This window comes from Macaca thibetana, chromosome X (assembly GCF_024542745.1).
Source record: "Macaca thibetana thibetana isolate TM-01 chromosome X, ASM2454274v1, whole genome shotgun sequence".
In the NCBI taxonomy this organism is placed as follows: domain Eukaryota; kingdom Metazoa; phylum Chordata; class Mammalia; order Primates; family Cercopithecidae; genus Macaca; species Macaca thibetana.
The window spans coordinates 117,031,809-117,051,182 of NC_065598.1; the positions used below are offsets into that span (position 1 = coordinate 117,031,809).

The 19,374-nt window shown below is 35.0% G+C and overlaps 1 protein-coding gene across 1 annotated transcript in view; it reads right to left on the bottom strand.

The window, feature by feature from the left end:
- Window positions 1-1,410: 1,410 nt before the first annotated feature.
- Window positions 1,411-19,374, bottom strand: part of LOC126945885 (ubiquitin-conjugating enzyme E2 variant 1) — a 38,756-nt gene continuing 20,792 nt past the window's right edge. Inside the window, exons 2-3 of the mRNA XM_050775879.1 lie at window positions 2,004-2,142; window positions 1,411-1,571 (exon numbers count right to left, since the gene is read on the bottom strand). Coding sequence (XP_050631836.1) covers window positions 1,411-1,571; window positions 2,004-2,142 — 300 coding nt within the window. The remainder of the gene's footprint in view (window positions 1,572-2,003; window positions 2,143-19,374) is intronic.

Consider the following 19,374-nt stretch of genomic DNA (forward strand, 5'->3'; position numbering starts at 1 on the left):
AGTGTTCCTATTTCTCCACATCCTCTCCCACAATGAATTACTTTTATTTCTGTACTCGTCCATATTTCAGCATTTAGTAGTCCTAAACAGCAAGTGGAGAAATACAACAATTTGCCAGGAAGTCAAACCTACCAACAGTGACCTGCTGTGCACACCAAGTTATTTGTTAAACCCCTGCTGAGGATTTCGTGAAGCAGCAGCACCCAAACCAAAGAAGTATGTACCAAATTTAAAGTTCTTTTTGTTCAAGTTGTCAGATTCCAGACTAGGCCACAATGGACTGCAAGGATGACCAAAAGAAAGCCCTGTTTAATACTTATTCAATTTTTAGAAGCAAAAACAATTACAGAAAAAGAAAATAATTAAGAGGGATCATGTGTGCTTACACATATCTTCATGTGGTCTTTTTCCAAGTTTAACCGCCAAGGACTCTGACAGCTGAGAGTTCTGAATAAACTTGGTGACTGTTATTTTCACCTTATCAAAACCTGAGCTAAAAAACCCATCAGCTGATGATGACAGCAGAGGGTGGTAGAGCTGAGGACCCAATATTCATTTCTTAGGCTGATGGAGAGTGAATAAATGCAGTTCCAAAACTTAACCAGAACAGTTAAAGAGTCTTTCCATCATTTTCTGATGGCTTCTGGTCAAAGCAAGGAAGTGTCATAGAAAGCAATGGGTTGTGATGGTACAGGAAGGAACTTGAGGAAGTGGGAGAAAAAAGCAGCAACCCTCCATAAAGGTGGGGAAGAGAAAATATGGGGAAAGCACTAAATTACTCACTGAAGGCCAATCTCAGAGGAGATCAGAGGGGTTACAATCTATGCTTTGGCCGAGAGTGGAAGTGAAGGAATGTAGGGACAGGACATGGAAGGGGCATTATTTAAGCCTTAAAGGAAGAAACCAGGGACATCTAAAGCACCCCACATACCCACCATTAGTCCCACAGGCTGTGACCTGAAATCTTCACATCTAATCTAACAAGGCCGCAGGCTAGAGGGCTGTTGCAGGGATGGTGAGGGCTAGCAAGAAAAGGCAGAGATCTCAGGTCATGTAATTAACAACAAAATGATTGTGTAATATGTCTTTTCACAGTTAAGTTAGATGTGTCCCGCTAGTTATGGCGGGAACAATTCAAATATATTGTATTCATTCCAGAAGTTCAACTACGTGGACAGTAGTTACACTTGACGAGATGATTTGTTATAGCACAACTTACGTATTTTAAATGGACAAAAATTTAGTGTCAGTTATAGTATCTTTAAGTAAATTTCCTTTGAATAGGAATTCCCTTTCATGAACTTTGAGGTCTACAAGACATATCTAGAAAATTTACTGCTGTGGAAAATGAAGACTTCTTTAATTGAATGGTGGGGTGAAGGAGGAAGGCCTGTGTTCTTTTACTTTTGATTAATTGCTATAACACTGACCTTCAGTCGGCTGAGGGAGTTTCATAATTTTTTTAGACATCATTAGGTGCCATGGCTCTTGCAGGAAAACTTTAATACGACATGAATTTTGCCATTTTGATAGCATTGATATGGCTCTTGGGTTCACTACTCCATTAGAACGATTGATTGTGATATATCTATCTATGTATCTATCTATGTATCTATCTATCTATCTATCTATCTATCTATCTATCTATATATCTCAGTCATGAAAAGAACAAAATAATAGCATTTGCAGCAACCTCGATGGAATTGGAGACCATTATTCTAAGTGAAGTGACTCAGAAATGGAAAATCAAACATCGTATGTTGTCACTCATAAGTGGGAGCTAAGCTATGAGGATCAAAGGCAAAAGAATAATACAATGGATTTTGGGGACTTCGATGAAAGGGTGGGAGCGAGGTGAGGGATAAAAGATTACATATTGGGTACAGTGTACACTGCTCAGGTGATGGGTGCACCAAAATCTCAGAAATCACCACTAAAGAACTTATTCATGTAACCAACCACCACCTGTTTTGCAAAAACCTATTGCAATTTAAAAAAAGAACTATTGACTCCATTCATATTAAATTTTGTTACAACTTTTACAAAAGGGAATGATTTAGGTCCATATTTTATTTTAAGGCTGTATATTTGGTTTTCATAAATAGTCTGAGCCCGTGGTGGCTGCCATCTTGCATTGCTGTCCTAATTCACCATTATTATCGCAAAATAGATACAGACATATGCTGCATAACGAGGCTTCAATGACAGATGGCATATACCACAGTGATCCCATTAGGATTATGATGGAGCTTAAAAATTCTTATTGCCTAGTGATGTCAGTCATAGTTGTCTTAAAGCTGTAGCACAACGCATTACTCACAAGTGGTGATGATGGTGTAAACAAACCTACCATGCTGCCAGTTGTATGAAAATAGAGCACATATTATACAAGTATGTATAGTACATAATATTAATACTTGATAATGATAATAAATAATTATGTTACTGGTTTATGTATTTACTATATTTTGTTTTTTTTGTTTTTTTTTTTGAGACAGAGTCTTGCTCTGTCACCCAGGCTGGAGTGCAGTGGTTCAATCTCTGCTCACTGAAAAGTTTGAACCTGTTCACCTCCCAGGTTCAAATGATTCTTCTGCCTCAGCCTCCGAAGTAGCTGGGACTACAGGTATTAGCTACCACGCCCAGCTAATTTTTGCACTTTTTGTAGAGATGGGGTTTTTCCATGTTGCCTAGGCTAGTCTCGAACTCCTGACCTCAAGTGATCCGCCTGCCTTGGCCTCCCAAAGTGCTGGGATTACAGGCGTCAGCCACAGTGCCCAGCCTGCATTTACTATAATTTTAAACATTATTTTAGAGTGTACTCCTTCTACTTATTAAAAAAAAAAAAAAAAAAAAAGAGTTAACTGTAAAACAGCCTCAGGCAGGCCCTTCAGGAGTTATTCCAGAAGAAAGCACTGCTGTCATAGGAGATGACAGCTCCATGTGTGTTATGGCCCTTGAAGACCTTCCAGTGGGACAAGATGTGGAGGTGGAAGACAGTAATACTGATGATCCTGACTCTGTATAGGCCTTGGCTAATGTGTGTTTATGTCTTACTTTTTAACAAAAATTTTAGAAAATTAAAAAAAAAAACTAAAAATAGAAAAAGCTTATAAAATAAGATTAATGAAAGAAAATATTTTGTACAGGTGTATAATGTGTTTGTATTTTGGTTAATTGTTAATATAAAAGAGTTTAAAAGTTTATAGGCTGGGCACAGTGGCTCATACCTCTTATCCCAGCATTTTGGGAGGCTGAGGCAGGCGAATGGCTTGAGTTCAGGAGTTCGAGACCAGCCTGGGAAACATAGTGAAACCTTGTCTCCACAAAAAAATTAAAAATTAGCTGATCATGGTGGTTTGGGACTGTAGTTTCAGCTACTCTTGTGGGTGAGGCAGGAGGATCACTTGAATCTGGGAAGTAGAGGCTGCTGTAAGCCACGATCACACTACTGCACTCCAGCCTGGATGACAGGGTAAACCTTGTCTCAAAAGTATGTTTATAAGGGGAAAAAGTTACAATTAACCTAAGATTGGAGGAAGAAAAATATTCTTTTATAGATTTAGTGTAGCCTAAGTGTACAGTGTAGGCCTTCACAAATTCACTAACCACTCAACGACTCACCTAGAGCAGCTACCAATCCTGCAAGCTCTATTATACAGTAAGTGCTCTATACAGGTGTACTTTTTAAAACTTTTATTGCATATTTTTCTGTACTTTTCTATGTTTAGATGTTTTTAAATACACAAACACTCAGTATTGCTTTATAATTGCCTACCATATTCAGAACAGTAACATGTACTCTTTTATAGCCTAGGAGCAATTGGCTATATTATATAGCCTAGGTATGGAGTAGGCTATACCATCTAGGTTGTAAAATTTATTCTGATATTTGCACAACAACCAAATTGCCTAAGGAAAGATATCTCAGAACATATCCCCATCATTAAGTGGTATATGACTGTACTTTAACAGTACATATTTTACCCATATTTGGGCAAAAGCTAGTCATGTCCCTATATAAGGATGAACGTATTACCTCTATGGTTGTGCTAATTATGAGGTAGCAAATGTGTTTAAATTGGTAATATAACTATCTATCGACTTAAGTATTAGTTTTGGAATAATAAATAAGATGTGCCGTAATAGTAGAATTTAAAAATAGAATTTTAAACATGCCAGTCATATCAAAGTGCTTTATATATACTCTCACTTAATTCTTACAACTTCCTCCCTTAAGGTAGTACCATTAATATTGCCACTTCAAAAATGTTGTGAATACATTTCTCTCTGTAAATAAGTTATTTGTAATATGTTATTGCAAAATGAAATGAATTATGAAAATGCACTGAAGGTATATATAGCATAGTGACTTATTATAAGTCAAACTCCTGTGTACTCAACCCAAGTTAGGAAACAGAATCATACCACCAACCCCATAAGTCCTTCCAATTTTGCTGTCCATTCAAAAACTCCCCTCTCTCTCTAGAATAACACGTATCTTAGTTTTATAGTAGTAGCTTCCTTTTATTTATTTAGAGTTATGAATTTTTATGAAACATTTTTATAAATTTTGTTTAATCAGTATGTTTTTCCTCTAAATCTTGGCTTTTATTAAAACTTATTTTGTGGAGAATCCAAAGAATATATTGTATACTCATGATGTAATTAAGCACATTTTTCTGTCTTCAGTCTTTTCTGCAAATTGGAGGCTGGACTTGAAGTGTAGCTCAGGTTAGACTCAGTTTTGATCTTCTTAGCAAAACCATAGGTGGTGTTGTGTTTTTAAATCATAAAGAACATGATATTTGGTTCTCTATTTGTGATGTTAACAGCTACTAATGCAGACTGTCTAGACTGAGTAATTCACTACGATTGAAAATGGCAAAAGTTCTAATTCTACTATCACTTGTTTACTTATAAATAGATGCATCAGTTCATCTCCTAATTGATTATGGAGGGGTAAAATTCATATAGAAGTGGCAGGATAAATGCTTCATCTTTTCCTTTATTTACCTATTTCAACATAAAATAAGAGTGAAGCTCCAAAGTTGAACAATTCACTTATCTTTGAATATAAATATGTACTCATGGATTTAATGCATGTAGTCATTTTAATTCATTGTAATATTTGTTTTAAATTTTCAGTTGTGACATCTTAAGTTATGTAATTTTAATCATTTTATGTGTACAATTCAATTCAGTGGCACTAATTATATTCACAATGCTGCATAACCATCATCACTACCCACATCCTAGTTTATGTGTGCTTTTTGTCTTGATAGTATATTGGATTGCATCAAATGCCTTTTGTGCACCAAGGAGGAGATCATTTTTTTAAATCTTTTGTTCTATTAATGTAGTATATTACATTGATTGATTTACTTATGTTGAACCACCCTTGTATTCCTGTGTTAAATCCCATTTGGTAATGGTATATAATCCTTTAAATATGATGTTGGAATCCGTTTGTTAGTAGTTTCTTAATAATTTTTGCATTTAACCTCATAAGAAATATTTGTCTGTAAATTTATTTTGTTCTGATATCTTTTTCTGGCTTTGGAATCAAGGCAAGCCTAGTCTCATATAATGACTTAGGACATGGTTTCTGCTCTGTATTTTGCAAGAGTTTGAGAAGAATTTGTGTTATTTGTTTTTTAAATTTTTCACAGATGTTTTATTACTGATTCAATATACATATTGTTAAAGACCTGTTGAGTTTTTCTGCTTTTTATTGAGCCAGTTTAGGTAAGCTCTGCATTTCTAAGTTTTCTATTTCATCTAGTCTACTTAATTTTTGGTGTACAATTGTTCATATTATTCTCTAATAATTATTTTATTTCATATAGTTGGTAATATATCTAATTTTAGTTATGTGTGTTATTGCTGATATATTAAAAATGATTCTAAAGACCCAATAAATGAGGAGATATACTTTATTCATTAACTCAAAGACTCATTGTGATGAAGATGTAAACTCTCCTCTAAATAAATCTATAGAGTCAAGTTAATGTCAATCAAACTCCCTACAGGATCTCTGCTTAAAAAATTTAAAAATTACTAACTCTACAATTCATATGAAAAGGCAAAGGTACTAGAATAGCCAAAAAATTTTGAACAATAAGTAATTTCAAAACTTTTTCTAAAGCTGAAGTAATCAAAACAGTGTGGCATTGATTTAAAAAAAAAAATGATCAATGGAACAGAACAGAGATTAGAATTAGACCCACAGAGATATGACCATTTGATTTCTGACAAGGGTACAAAGGCAGTTAAATGGAGAAACAATAATATTTTAAAGAGAATAGGCTGAAACAATTAAACATTTCCATTCAAAAAAAGAAAAAAAGGAACCTTAACATAAATCTCATGTCTTATGCAAAATTAAAATTGGACTATAGCCCTAATAGTAAAATAGAATACAATAAATCTTATGGAAGAAAATACAGGAACGAATGTATTTGAAGTTTGGGTTTGGCTGCATATTTTTTTTAATAGGGCACCAAATTGATAAGTACAGAAAAGCTGCTGAATAAAATGTAGAATATTCTGTTAAATTTGAACTTCAGATAAATTATTTAAAATAGTATAAGTATTCTCAAAAACATGTATTTTTATTTGTTAAATTTGGTAACACTCAGGATAGAAAACAGACCAATGATTGCTAGGGTCTGGGAGTGGGGGGATGGGGATAGAATACAAATGGGTATGGGGGAATTTAAAGGATAAAATAAAGTTCTATTTCTTGATTGTGGTGGGTATGATACAACTGAAAGTGTTTGACAAAGCTGGCATAACTAATGCCAAAAAGGATACATTTTACTATATTTAAAATATACCTTAAGTTTGAAAATTAAAGAAGTAATAGTAAAATGGTGATTGTATAATTTAGGCAGATATACAATTGTGCACTGCAAAATTCTTTAATCTTTTCTGATTACTTGAATTCTTTCATAATACAATAGTGAGGATAAAGTTAAAGAAGATCGTAGAGCAAACAAACAAAATGGGAAATAAAAACAGTTCTACAGGTTAGGGATGTTATCTACTATGTCAAGAAACAGCTATTCTAGGGAGATACCAAATGATTTATATTTGTTGTGGCCATATTTGTCCTTAAAGTTCTTGGTGTAGCTCTTTCTAATAAGGTTCTGTAAGGCTAAAAAGGTCCCAGCAACATGTCCTGCATCTTATAAAATACCAAAACTCACATCCTCTTATTATTGGAGTTATTAGTGGTTTTTCCAAGATCAGAATAATGCTTGTGATCCCACACTGTTTTTTCAGGGCAAAGGTTTGAGTAGATGAAACCTCAATTTTTATTTCAAAGATAAATTTCTTGTTATTTGTGCCATCTATGAAGCATATTTGCCCAATTTTCACAGCAGATTTGTGTGTACTTTAGTTAATGTGTTCTGTTTTGGGGCAACAACATAGAACGGTGAAAGGTAATGGTTTGAAAATATACTTTTTTGTTAAAATGTGTATCTTCTTATGCCATTATTTTAAGAAGGGAGTAAAAATCAGGTTGGTATATCTGGAAGAGTAACCCAATTTTATTTGCTTGAATATATTAGGATGTTTTATGCATATTCAAATCCAAAATTTTACTAGTTCGTGTCTACATACAGGCCTAATTTTCTATTAATTCATCCAGAACAAAAGTTGACATTTTTCTTCCTATTCTTAAGCATTGTTTCCTTAGATCCAGAGAATTTTATTTCTGATATTTAGTTATTCATTTCAAATGGTTTTGTTCCCTCTTTAGGACACCTAAACTTTATAGTTTCAATTTCCGTTTTCCATGCTTATTTACTAATTTATACTTTGTTTTGTTTTATACTCATTCTTAATTTTGAAGAATGCAGGGTAAAGACACAATATTAGATTTTCTTCATATCACATATTTATGTCAGTTTTTGTTTGTTTGGATTTCTGTTCTTTTTAACCATTGGTGCATTTGCATCTCCTTGTATTGTTTTTGTTATCTATATCTTTCTGTTTCTCTGTTTTTAAATTATACTGAAACATTTTTTTTAAGAGACAGGGTCTCAGTGTGTCGTCCAGGCTGGAGTGCAGTGGCTATTCACAAGCACAGTCATAGGAGACTACAGCCTCAAACTCCTGGGCTCAGGTGATGCTTCTACCTCAGTTTCCTAAGTAGCCAGCCCTACAGGTATATGCCACCATGCCTGGCTCATTAAATGTTTTTTTTCTGTGAGGCCATAAGCTTGAGCCTAAAAGACTGTTTCTTCTTAAAATTGTATTGAAGAATCAAAGCATAGAGAATTTTTAGCACTTTTCCATGGGCTCCTTGTAAATGTTTTCTCTTTTCTCTCCTTGGACCTACTTACTGGCCACTGGGAGAAGACTGCCAGATAGTCTGAATCATAAATACCAATAAACAAAACTGAAACTCTCTTCTAAAAGAGCCAATACCTGGTTCAGAAGCAGTTACTACAATTGAGAGATAGGTATACCACTTCATAGAACCATTTCACAATATTTTCTCATTTTTATAGTAGTTAAAATAAACAAACTAATGCACATGAAAGAAAAAAGCATGGCATCCCTATCCTTGGACTTTAAACCAGGAGAAAGATTTGTGTGGTTGTTTCCTAACTCAACTTCTGAAGTAACAGATATATTTACACTGTGCAGCTCTGCAACTTTCTACTACTTATCTTCTGACACTGGGATAGGAAAAACACAAACATAAAAATGAAAAATTGTATCTACAAGTCTTCACTACTACCCGTGCTCTTCACATTTCTGATTTGATGCACATCATTGTAGTTTTGAAAACCATACTGCCAAGGGAGGTACTAGGTGTGTGGCCTGTGTATCATATTTTGCCTTACTCAAGATTGGTACTTGAGTAGTAGAGGACTAGATATAAATATCCTAACAGACCTCGGATATTTGTTTCAGTGCCTATAGTGTAACTCAAAGCACCTTATCAACTTTAAGCCCGAGTTTGCTGTTTTAAGTAGAAACCCATGTTTCAGCCCCTGTTTGTTAACTTTAGTTCAATTCCTTGGATCTTTTATTTAGTAGACCTTCCTTCCAAATTCCAATATTCATTTTCAGTGTTTTTTCATTATTATGAATTTTTTAACTTTTTCTATATATTCATAGAAAATTTAATAAGAAAGTAGGAAAGAATAAGGTATAAACTTGGTTACACATACATCATTTTGAAGTGCTTTCCTGAATGTTCTCAAATGTGGACTTGAACTTTCTGACCCTTGGCTTACTTGTCATTTCTATCATACACTCTTATTTATCTTCTACTGTCTATTGTCTGTCTATCTATCTTTCTATCTATCTATCTATGTGTCTATCTATTACGTATCAATCTATCTGTCTATGTATCTTTAAATTTTTATTTTGGTAGAATACATATAACATAAAATCTACCATTTTAACTGTTTTCAAATGTACAATTTGGTGATATTAAGAACATTTACATTGTTGTGTGACTGTCACCACTATCCATCTCCAGAATCGTCATTACCCCAAACTGAAAATCTGTACCCATTAAATAATTCCCTATTCCCCACTATCAACAATTGCTGGTAACCACTATTCTCCTTTGTGTCTCTGTGAATTGAATATTCTAGGAAACTCATATTGTAGAAGGACGAGCCATGGACAAAACCCCTCAGACACCGAGACAGTGAAGGCAGTGGCATTCGTCAGCTGGGAGCATCGGCAGGATAGCGTCTTAAAATCTGAGCTCTTCAGGTGCTCAACTTCTGTCCCTTTTAAGGGCTCACAACTCTAAGGGGATCCACGTGAGTGGGTCGTGATCGATTGAGCAAGCCAGGGGGTACGTGACAGGGGCTGTGAGCAGTGGTGGTCAGAGTGAAACAGAACAGAATGAGAGGTTTCACAATGTCCTTCGATACAATGTATGGAATCTATAGATAACATCAGTTGTTAGGTCAGGGGTCGAATTTTAACTACCAGGCTTAGGTCAGGCAGGCCCAGTCCTGGTTTCGGGTCTGGTTCCTAGGAACCGGGCTACCTGCCTTTAGTTTCGCTTCTCTTTCCTTTTCTGAATATAAAACAGTATAAGAGGGTCTCTCTCTTCCCTTGGTATAAGTGGAATTATACAATATTTGTCTTTTTGTGCCTGCCTAATTTCATTTAACATAATGTGTTGAAGGTTTACCCATATTGTAGTATATATTATAATTTATTTTTTAGACAAAATAATATTATATTGTGTGTATATGCCACATTTAAAAAAATATATTCATCCATCAATAGATACTCAGGCTGTTTCCAGATTTTGGCTACTGTGAATAATGCTGCTATGAACATGAACATTGGTGTATAAATATTTGTCCAAGTCTCTGCTTTTAAATCTTTTGTATATACACCTAAATGTAGAGTCACTGGATCATAAGATAATTCTATGCTTAATTTTTTGAGGAACCATCATAATGTTTCCCACAGTAGCTGCACAATTGCACATTCCCATCAACAATGCACAAGAGTTTCAGTTTTTTGACATCCTGCCAATATTTGACATTTTTTGTTTTGTTTTGGGTAATAACCACTCTAATAGGTATGAACTTGTATTACATTTTGGTTTTGATTTGCATTTTAATAATGATTCGTGTTCTTGGGCATCTTTTCATGTCCTTATTGGCCAGTCATATATCTTCTTTGGAGAAATGTCTACTCAAATAATTTGCCCATTTTTGAATAGAGAATTGTTGTTGTTGTTGTGTTGTTGTTGAGTTGTAGTGTATTCTGCTGGAGGAATCCCTTTGGTATTTCTTTTAGAGTTTTTCTAGTGGTATGAAGTTACTTCAAGCTTTTAAAATCAGGGAAAGTCTTCATTTCTCTTTTGTTTTTGAAGGATAGTTTTGACAGTTATAGAATTCTTGGTTGACAGTTGTTTTTTGGGGCTTCCACAGTTTTACATGAGAAATATGGTGCTTATCATCATATGGTAATCCCTCGTATGTGATGTTTCACTTCTCTCCTGCTGTATTTATGATTCTCTCTTTATCTCTGCCTTTCACCAGTTTGATTATAATATGGCAATGTGGGTCTCTTTGAGCTCACACTACTTGAAGTTTATTTACCTTAACTTTATAGATTCATATCTTTATGAAATTTGGGAAATTTTTAGCTGCTATTTATGCATAATATTATTTATTCCTGTCTTTCTCTCTTCTCCTTCTGGAACTTCTAAAATGTATGTGTTGCCCCACTTGATGGTGTTCCACAGGAGTCTTTAAGCTTGTTTCACATTACTTTGTTATCCTTCTCATTGGAGTCAATAATTTTAATTGTACTATCATCAAGTTCACTTATTCTTTCTTCTGTCTGCTCCAGTTTGCTGTTGAACCATTCTCATGAAATTTAGTTTTTACAATTTTTGGCTCCAGATTTTTTTTTCATAATTTCTATCCTTTTATTATATTTTCACTTTGTTTATATATTGTTTCCCCTATTTTCTTTAGTTCTTTGCCCATGTTTCCTTTAGCTCTTTGACTATATTTAAGACAGCTGTTTTAAAGCAATTTTCTAGTAAGTTCAATGTCTAGACGCCTTAGGTATAGTTTCTTCATTTTATTTCTTTAAATAGGCCATACTTTGCTGTCTGTTTGTATACCTTTGGTTTTATTTTGGGGGGGTTGGGGGTTAAACACTGAACATTTGAATATTATAATGTGGTAAGTCTGGAAATCAGATTATCCCCCGTCACCCAGGGTTTACTGTTTTGTTTTGTTGTTGTTGTGGAAGGCTAGCAGTTCTTTTGTTCAGTGACTTTCCCAAACTATTTTGTAAATTCTATATTCATTGCTATGTGTAAGTTACTTCCTTATGTATGTGTTTCCTTAATATTTGACAGATAGTTCCTTGAATGCCAAGAGCTAAAAAGATCCAAAGAACAAGAAACAGACTAAAAAGACTCACTTATATTAGTCTTTGTAGATTTGCTTTGTACAAAAGCACTCCTTCCATATTTAACCACAATAGAACTGACCTTAAGGATCAGTCTTAGTTGATAGCATAGCATCATCTCAGGTCTTTTCTCAGCATGCATGTGGCTTTCTAAATTTCCCTGTATATGTGGGTTATTTATGTATATGTTTTTTAATTTTGAATTTTTCTTTATAGATTTAGTGGCGATAAGAGTGGTTTCGTTACATGGATATATTCCCTAATGGCGAAGTCTGGGCTTTTACTACATTCATTATCCAAATAGTGTACATTGTATCCATTAAGTAACTTCTCAACCCTCATTTTCTTAACATCCTCCCACTCTTCCAAGTTTCCCATGTCTATTATTCCACTTTCTATACATGTTTATACACATTATTTAGCCTCTACTCATAAATGAGAACATGCGGTATTTTCCTTTGTGTTCCTGAGTTATTTCACTTAAAATAATGACCTTTGGTTCCATCCATGTTGCTGCAAAAGACATATCACCCTTTTTTATGGTTGAGTAGTATTTCATTATATATATATCACATTTTCTTTATCCAACCATTAATTAATGATCAATTAGATCGGTTCTATATTTTTACTATCATGAATAGTGCTGCAATAAACATTAAACAGTCCATATATTTAATATATAATGATTTTTTTTTCTTTTGAGTGGATATCCAGTAGTGGGATTATTGTTTGGAAGGAGTGCTTCTGCACAAAGCAAATCTACAAAAATGAAGAGAAGTGGGTCTTTTTAGTAGTGAGATCAAATGGTAGTTCAATTCTTAGTTCTTTGAGAAATTTCCATACTGTTTTCCATAGAGTTTGTACTAATTTACATTCCCAACAATAGAATATAAAGGTTCCCTTTCCTCTGTATCCTCACCAACATCTGTTATTTTTTAGCTTTTCAATAACAGTCATACTGAATAGTAGAAGGTGGCATTTCATTGTGGTTTTAATTTACACTTCTCTGATGAATAGTGATGTTGAGCACTATTTCATATGCTTCTTGGCCATTTGTATTTCTTCTTATGAAAAATGTCTGTGCATGTCCTTTGCCCTCTTTTTAATCGGGTTCCTTGGGTGTTTTTGTTGTTGTTGTTGAGATATTTTGAGCTCCCTGTAGATTCTGGGTATTAGTGCTTTGATGGGTGCATGGTTTACAAATATTTTCTCTAATTCTGCAACTTGTCTGTTCACTCTGTGGATGATTTCCTTTGCTGTGCAGAAGCTTTTTAGTTTAATTAAATTACCTTTGCCTATTTTTGTTTTGTTTCATTTGCTTTTGAGGTCTTAATCATGAATTATTTGCCAAGCTTAATGTCCAGAAGAGTATTACCTAGGTTTTCTTCTAATATTTTTATAGTTCCAGGTACTATATTTAAGTCTTTAATCCACCTTGGGTTCATTTTTGTATATGGTAAAAAGATGGGGGGGCAGTTTCATTTTTCTGAATGTGTCAATACAATTTTCCTGGCATCATTTTTTGAATGGGGTGTCTTTTCCTCAGTGTATGTTTTTGTAGACTTTGTCAAATATCAGTTGGCTGTAGGTATGTGGCTTTATTTCTGGGTTGTCTACTTTGTTTCATAGATTTATGTGTCCATTTTTATATCAGTGCCACATCATTTTGGTGACTATAGCCTTATAGTATAATTTGAAATCAGGTAATGTGATGCCTTCAGCTTTGTTCTTTGTGCTTAGGATTGTTTGGGCTATTCGAGCTCTTTTTTGATTCCATATAAATTTCAGAATTGTTTTCCTAATTCTTTGAAAAATGTTGTTATTTTGATAGCAATCACATTGAATCTATAGATTTTTGGGTGGCAGTATGGTCTTTCTAATGATGTTGATTCTTCTGATTATACAGGTCCTTTTAAATGTACTGATTCCCCAAAAGTCTCTCCTCTTTTGGGTGGAATATACTTAGGTGGACTATTTTATGTTTTTTCCATAATATTTTGCTCCAGATTTCTCCTGGATATTTCAGCTTGCAGAATGTTTTTGCAAAGCCTGCCACTTTTTCAGACTGACCTCTAAGTTGAGGGAATCAGGGATGATTATCTTGTGTCTCTCTTTCAAGTATTCTCCAGGAAGGTTAGAACAGGCGTATACAATAACTTGTGAATGAAGTCTGTTCTGCTCCCTTTATATCCTGGAATCAGTCTCCCATACTGGGAATGCAGGCTTCCTTCTTCAAGATTATTACCATACTAGAGAGAGCATGCCAAGGGCTACTAAAAAATTCCTCAAAGTTTTGTGTTGTTAAATTGCCCTTTTCTTGATTCACTGTTTTCCTAGTTGTTCTAAATCTTTGACTGTTTTCCAGAGTTCTGACAAGGTTAGATCTGATAAATTCCACTTTTTAAATTTTTTAAAAATATTTTTTTGTGGGGGAATGAGAGCTTGGAACTACTGCCAATAATGACATTTTGCTGTCATAATGCCCCTACTATAATCCTTTTTAAGGCTCACTTTCCCATACTTGTTTAATAAATTTGGCTTCAAATTAGTCTGTGAGTTCTTTTAACGCGACCCTAATAGTTTTTGGTAGCATACTCACTATTTTATATGATAATATGTGCCTGACCTGGAATCAGCCAATTCTTTAAAATGCTTTTCTTTTGATGGAACATGGTATTTCAAGTCCACAATGTGAATGTTAGAGTGCTTATTGCTTCTTGTTTAATGTTTCTAGTGATTTCCATGGATACAGCTGGAGGAGATAGTTAGATATGTAGCTAGACAGAGATAATACCCCATGAGTTAATATGTATACTTTTAATTCCAATTCAGGGCTACATTGTTTTTACTTAACATCATCTATATCATATCTTTATCTACTTTCTTCTATTCCCAACCAGTTTCAGCTGCTATTCTCAGTTCAAGTCAGCTGTATTTCTAGCAAACTTTTTTTTTTCCTATGTGTTCTTAGGTTAATCAAATGCCCTGTTGTTTATTCTGAACAATTCTTGACATCATACTGTTCTTAACATGTTGATATTAATCATGCTTATCTGCTTGTATTTTGGGATTGTGGTAATATCTTGTTACCTACTTTGTTGCAAGTGTTAGGCATGAGTTTTAAATTTGATATCTAGCTGTTATGTTTACTTCTGAGAATTTAGAGATTCAAAACCTGTGCTGCTGTTGTCATCATGTTCCCAAATCCTTTCCTGTAATTATCATTTTGTGTTTAAGCAAATTGACACACAGAGAGATTAAATGACTTGCTCAGTGTTACAGTGACTTGCTCAGTGTTACAGAGTAATTATCAAGGCCAGGATTCAAGCCCTAACAATTTAACTAGAGATATAAGTTTGACTTCTATTCTGCTGCCTCATCAACAAAGTACATCTTTATAATTACCTGGGAGCAGGACTGTTTTTCATCTTTCTTGTGCCTATGACTTCATATAAAGGGGATTTTGTTTCTCTTTGATTGAGGAAGGGAGCTACAGAGAGGAGTCTAGGGGAGAATATTTCCAGTTTATCTCTCCATTCCTACACTCTACTTCTCAAGGATTGTGTTTTAACCAAAAAATAAAATAAAATAAAATAAAATAAAATAAATGTGTAGAAAAAACAAGGTAAGCTTATCTAAAGCTCTTTGATCTCTCTCTCTTCTTTTTTCTGTCTTGGACTGTCAGTCCTGGTGGCTTCCTTCTGCAAGCCCAGCTAATATTTTGTCATTTTTCTAATTTATTCACCTGAACAAATAAAGTATGTCTACCTTTTACTAGAAGCCAGTTATCTCAAAAATTGGTTTGTAGTGAGGGAGTAGGAGGCCAAATTTTAGCTTTAGAAACAAATCTAGTTTTTAAATCTAGACTTATCACAGATAAAGCTGATTATTTATAACCCCATTTAGCTTCTTGTGCCCTTACTCAATCCAGCAAAGGGATACATATTTGTCATGTGAAACATCACCATTACCAAATACAGCATCATAGAATCTTAGTTGTTGAGAGGAAGTTTTACTCTTGTCTTTAACCAATTGTTTGATAATCCACAGCCAGTACACCATGTACAGAAGGCCAAGTGTTCAAAATTGCCTCTTTTGAACACTTGTAATTACATGATTCTCTTAAGTAAAAATGGCTGGTTTTACCTTTCCAAGTATTTCTTCATTTTCCTATTTTTAATAAGTGCAGAAACAGTACAATGTAATGGTTAAGAGATGGAACATTGTATCAGACACATTTATAGCCTTGGGACCTTGGATGAGCTACCTCTAGATTCTGTTAACCTCATGTCTTTATCATTAAAAAGGGGCTAATCGTAGCTTTCTAATAATGTTCTCATGAGATTTAAATTAGATCGTATATGGAAATCCCATAGTAGTTCCCAAAGTAAGGGATGAAAAATAATTTTTTCCCTCTATTTTCTTACTAGACACTTTCACTTGGTTGGCTTATTTCATATATAAAACCCCATATGTTAGGCATTAATCTTACTATGGACCAGCATCATTACCTAGGAGTATGTGGCTATGATATGCTGCCTTACTCTTTAAGGAGACACTAATCTTCAATAGAAGAAACTGTATCTGTGGAACAGTAAAAAGGCCAGATACTGTTCAAGATATGTAACACAAAAGGGAAGCTGGTAGGGAAGAAACAAGCTGGAATAAGGTCAAAATTTAGAAGCATGTTCAGACAAAAGAGTAATGTAGACTTCATTGCCAAAAGGGTGATGGAAGTACCATGGACCTAGAGGAGGAATCAGCAGCAGCTCCAGGTTCAGGCTAGATCAGAACACAAGTAGAGCAAGAACAGAAAGATATCAAGTTACCCAGAGCAACTGGGGACCCTGCTGCATTAAGAGGCACCTGAATATCTCACCTGGAAATTGAGTACCTCAACTATAAATTCCTCAGAAGCTCCAGGAAAATGCAGTGGCTGTTTTGTGCTTGTATACTCATTTTCCTTCTCATTGTGGCCATGGGACTTACCATCAAGCATCAAAGCACAGAAGAGGAAAGACATCTTGTAAAGTAAGAAACTGCAGGACAGAATTGTGGAGGGCCTAGACCTAACAGAATGCTCACTGTCACCCTACTCCTTGGTTCCCAGGTGGAAGGAAAATAAAGTTTTATAGATGTATATTTCTTGAAACAAGTAGGGAGGGCATCACTAAAGTCTTGGAAATCTTTGTTAAATGGAAATTTACATCACAACCATTCAAGCTATGGTTACTGTGACACAAGAGCTAGGCTACACTTTTGGTGAAGGGCAGCAATAACATATGGGGCCTACAGGCTACTTTAATAAAATCATAGTAGGCTGTGGTGTTTCAGTCTGCAATTGTAAATGTTTGCACAGGTCAGGCTTTCATATAGTCCAAGTAGGTAGTTCCATACATAGCGAACTTGGAAGTACCCTGGTACCAAACAGATTCCTTTTCCATCTGCATGCTGAAAACAAAATTATTTAGCTAGTGATAAAGCATCTTGTTCCTTAAAAAGAGAAATGCCATGAAACAAACAACAAATAAGAAAGGGAGAAAAGGAGAATAGGAGAGGATAAAGTCAGAAAGCCCATGGTGTGGGTATTAATTGATGGACAAGAGATTGAGTGTTATAATTCAGTTGAAAGAAGGAGGAGGCCTAAGGGGTGTACACTCTCTCTCTCTCTCTCTCTCTCTCTCTCTCTTTATCTTTTGTCCTTGAGTTGAACCTATCTGTTATTTTTCCATTTGTATGGCAAGGCAGAGTCCACTGCCTATCAATAACCTAGTATTGGGCACCTGCTTAGACAAGACCTGTAGTACAAATGTTCTCTAACCTTCAAACAGAAGGTATTTACTCTTGCAGACAAACAGCCTGGCATACAACTTATGTTTCAACAGTTTAAGTGGTATTTAGCTTTCCAGGCCAGTCTTCCAGAGCCCATTTGGTTGCTGAGCAGTAAAACGAATACCATAAGCTTGAGAGCTGAAATCCAAAGCCAGTGGACAATTTAGAGAGGAAGAGAGGAAATCCAGGAAGAAGAAAAAGTAGGCAAAAGAGTACAGAATGTGGAGAAGAAAAGGTGATTGAAAGGGCAGAGTCAGAAGTCATTTCCAGAGCTCATGAGTCTCCTGCCTATATAAACTCTGGCCTCTCATTCTTTTCAGGCCATTCTCTTCCTTCTTTCTGGAGTGTTAGAAGAAAGTTATAAATAAAACCATCATGCTCTACGGCTTACAAGTTGTATCATTGGAATAAAAATCTAGAGCTTGCAAAATCCAATGTGATTTGGATTCTATGTACATACTTAATGTAATGATTCTTTTACTCTTCCTAAGAAATCTTGTTTTCTTTCAGATCCTGGAAGATGCCAAGTTTCTACCTACAGTAGTCTTATTCTAATCAAACAAGAATAGGGATTGGAGAAAGTGATATTCATACAAACTGCTATCCACCCTTCAGGTCTTAGCTTAAATGTTTTTAATCAATATTGTTTTTATTGATACTAATCTGTAGCCAGAATTAAAACAGTAACAGCACTGATTATTCACTGTTGTATTCTCAGCACCTAACCTAGTGACTGGTTCAAAACTATATTGAAAAAATGAATGCATGCATGAAGAAATGCATGGTCCAAATAAGAGGTTTTTTTAACTTCATATATGCTGTGTATGAACCATGAAGTTTCTAGTAAAACTTTAAAATAGGCACTAGAAGCCTATCATGCTCCAAACAATCCTCTCTCCCAATATCCCAAGTGCCCTTATGCTGCTTGAAACCCTAAGTTTTTCCTTCTTTCAATTCAACCCTACTAACTAACTGCTCAATATTCTGAAGTTTTTCCAGCATTTCACTCTTTGTTCCACTTATTGAGATCACATGTCCCCTTAAAAAACCCCACATTACAATTTTTAAAATTATAGTTTAAGTTCTGGGATACATGTGCAGAATGTACAGGTTTGTTACACAGGTATAGACGTGCCATGGTGGTTTGCTGCACCCATTAACCCATCACCTACATTAGGTATTTCTCCTACTGCTATCTCTCTCCTAGCCCCCGACTCCCGAACAGGCCCAGGTATGTGATATTCCCCTCCCTGTGTCCATGTGCTCTCATTGTTCAACTCCTTACTTATGAGTGAGAACATGTGGTGCTTGATTTTCTGTTCTTGTATTAGTTTGTTGATAATGATGGTTTCCAGCTTCATCCATGACCCTGCAAAGAACATGAACTCATCCTTTTTTTACAGCTCCATAGTATATTCCATGGTGTACATGTGCCATATTTTCTTTATCCAGTCTATCATTCGTGGGCATTTGGGTTGGTTCCAAGTCTTTGCTATTGTGAATAGTGCCGCAATAAATATACGTGTGCATGTATCTTTATAGTAGAATGATTTATAATCCTTTGAGTATATACCCAGTAATGGGATTGCTGGGTCAAATGGTAGTTCTGGTTCT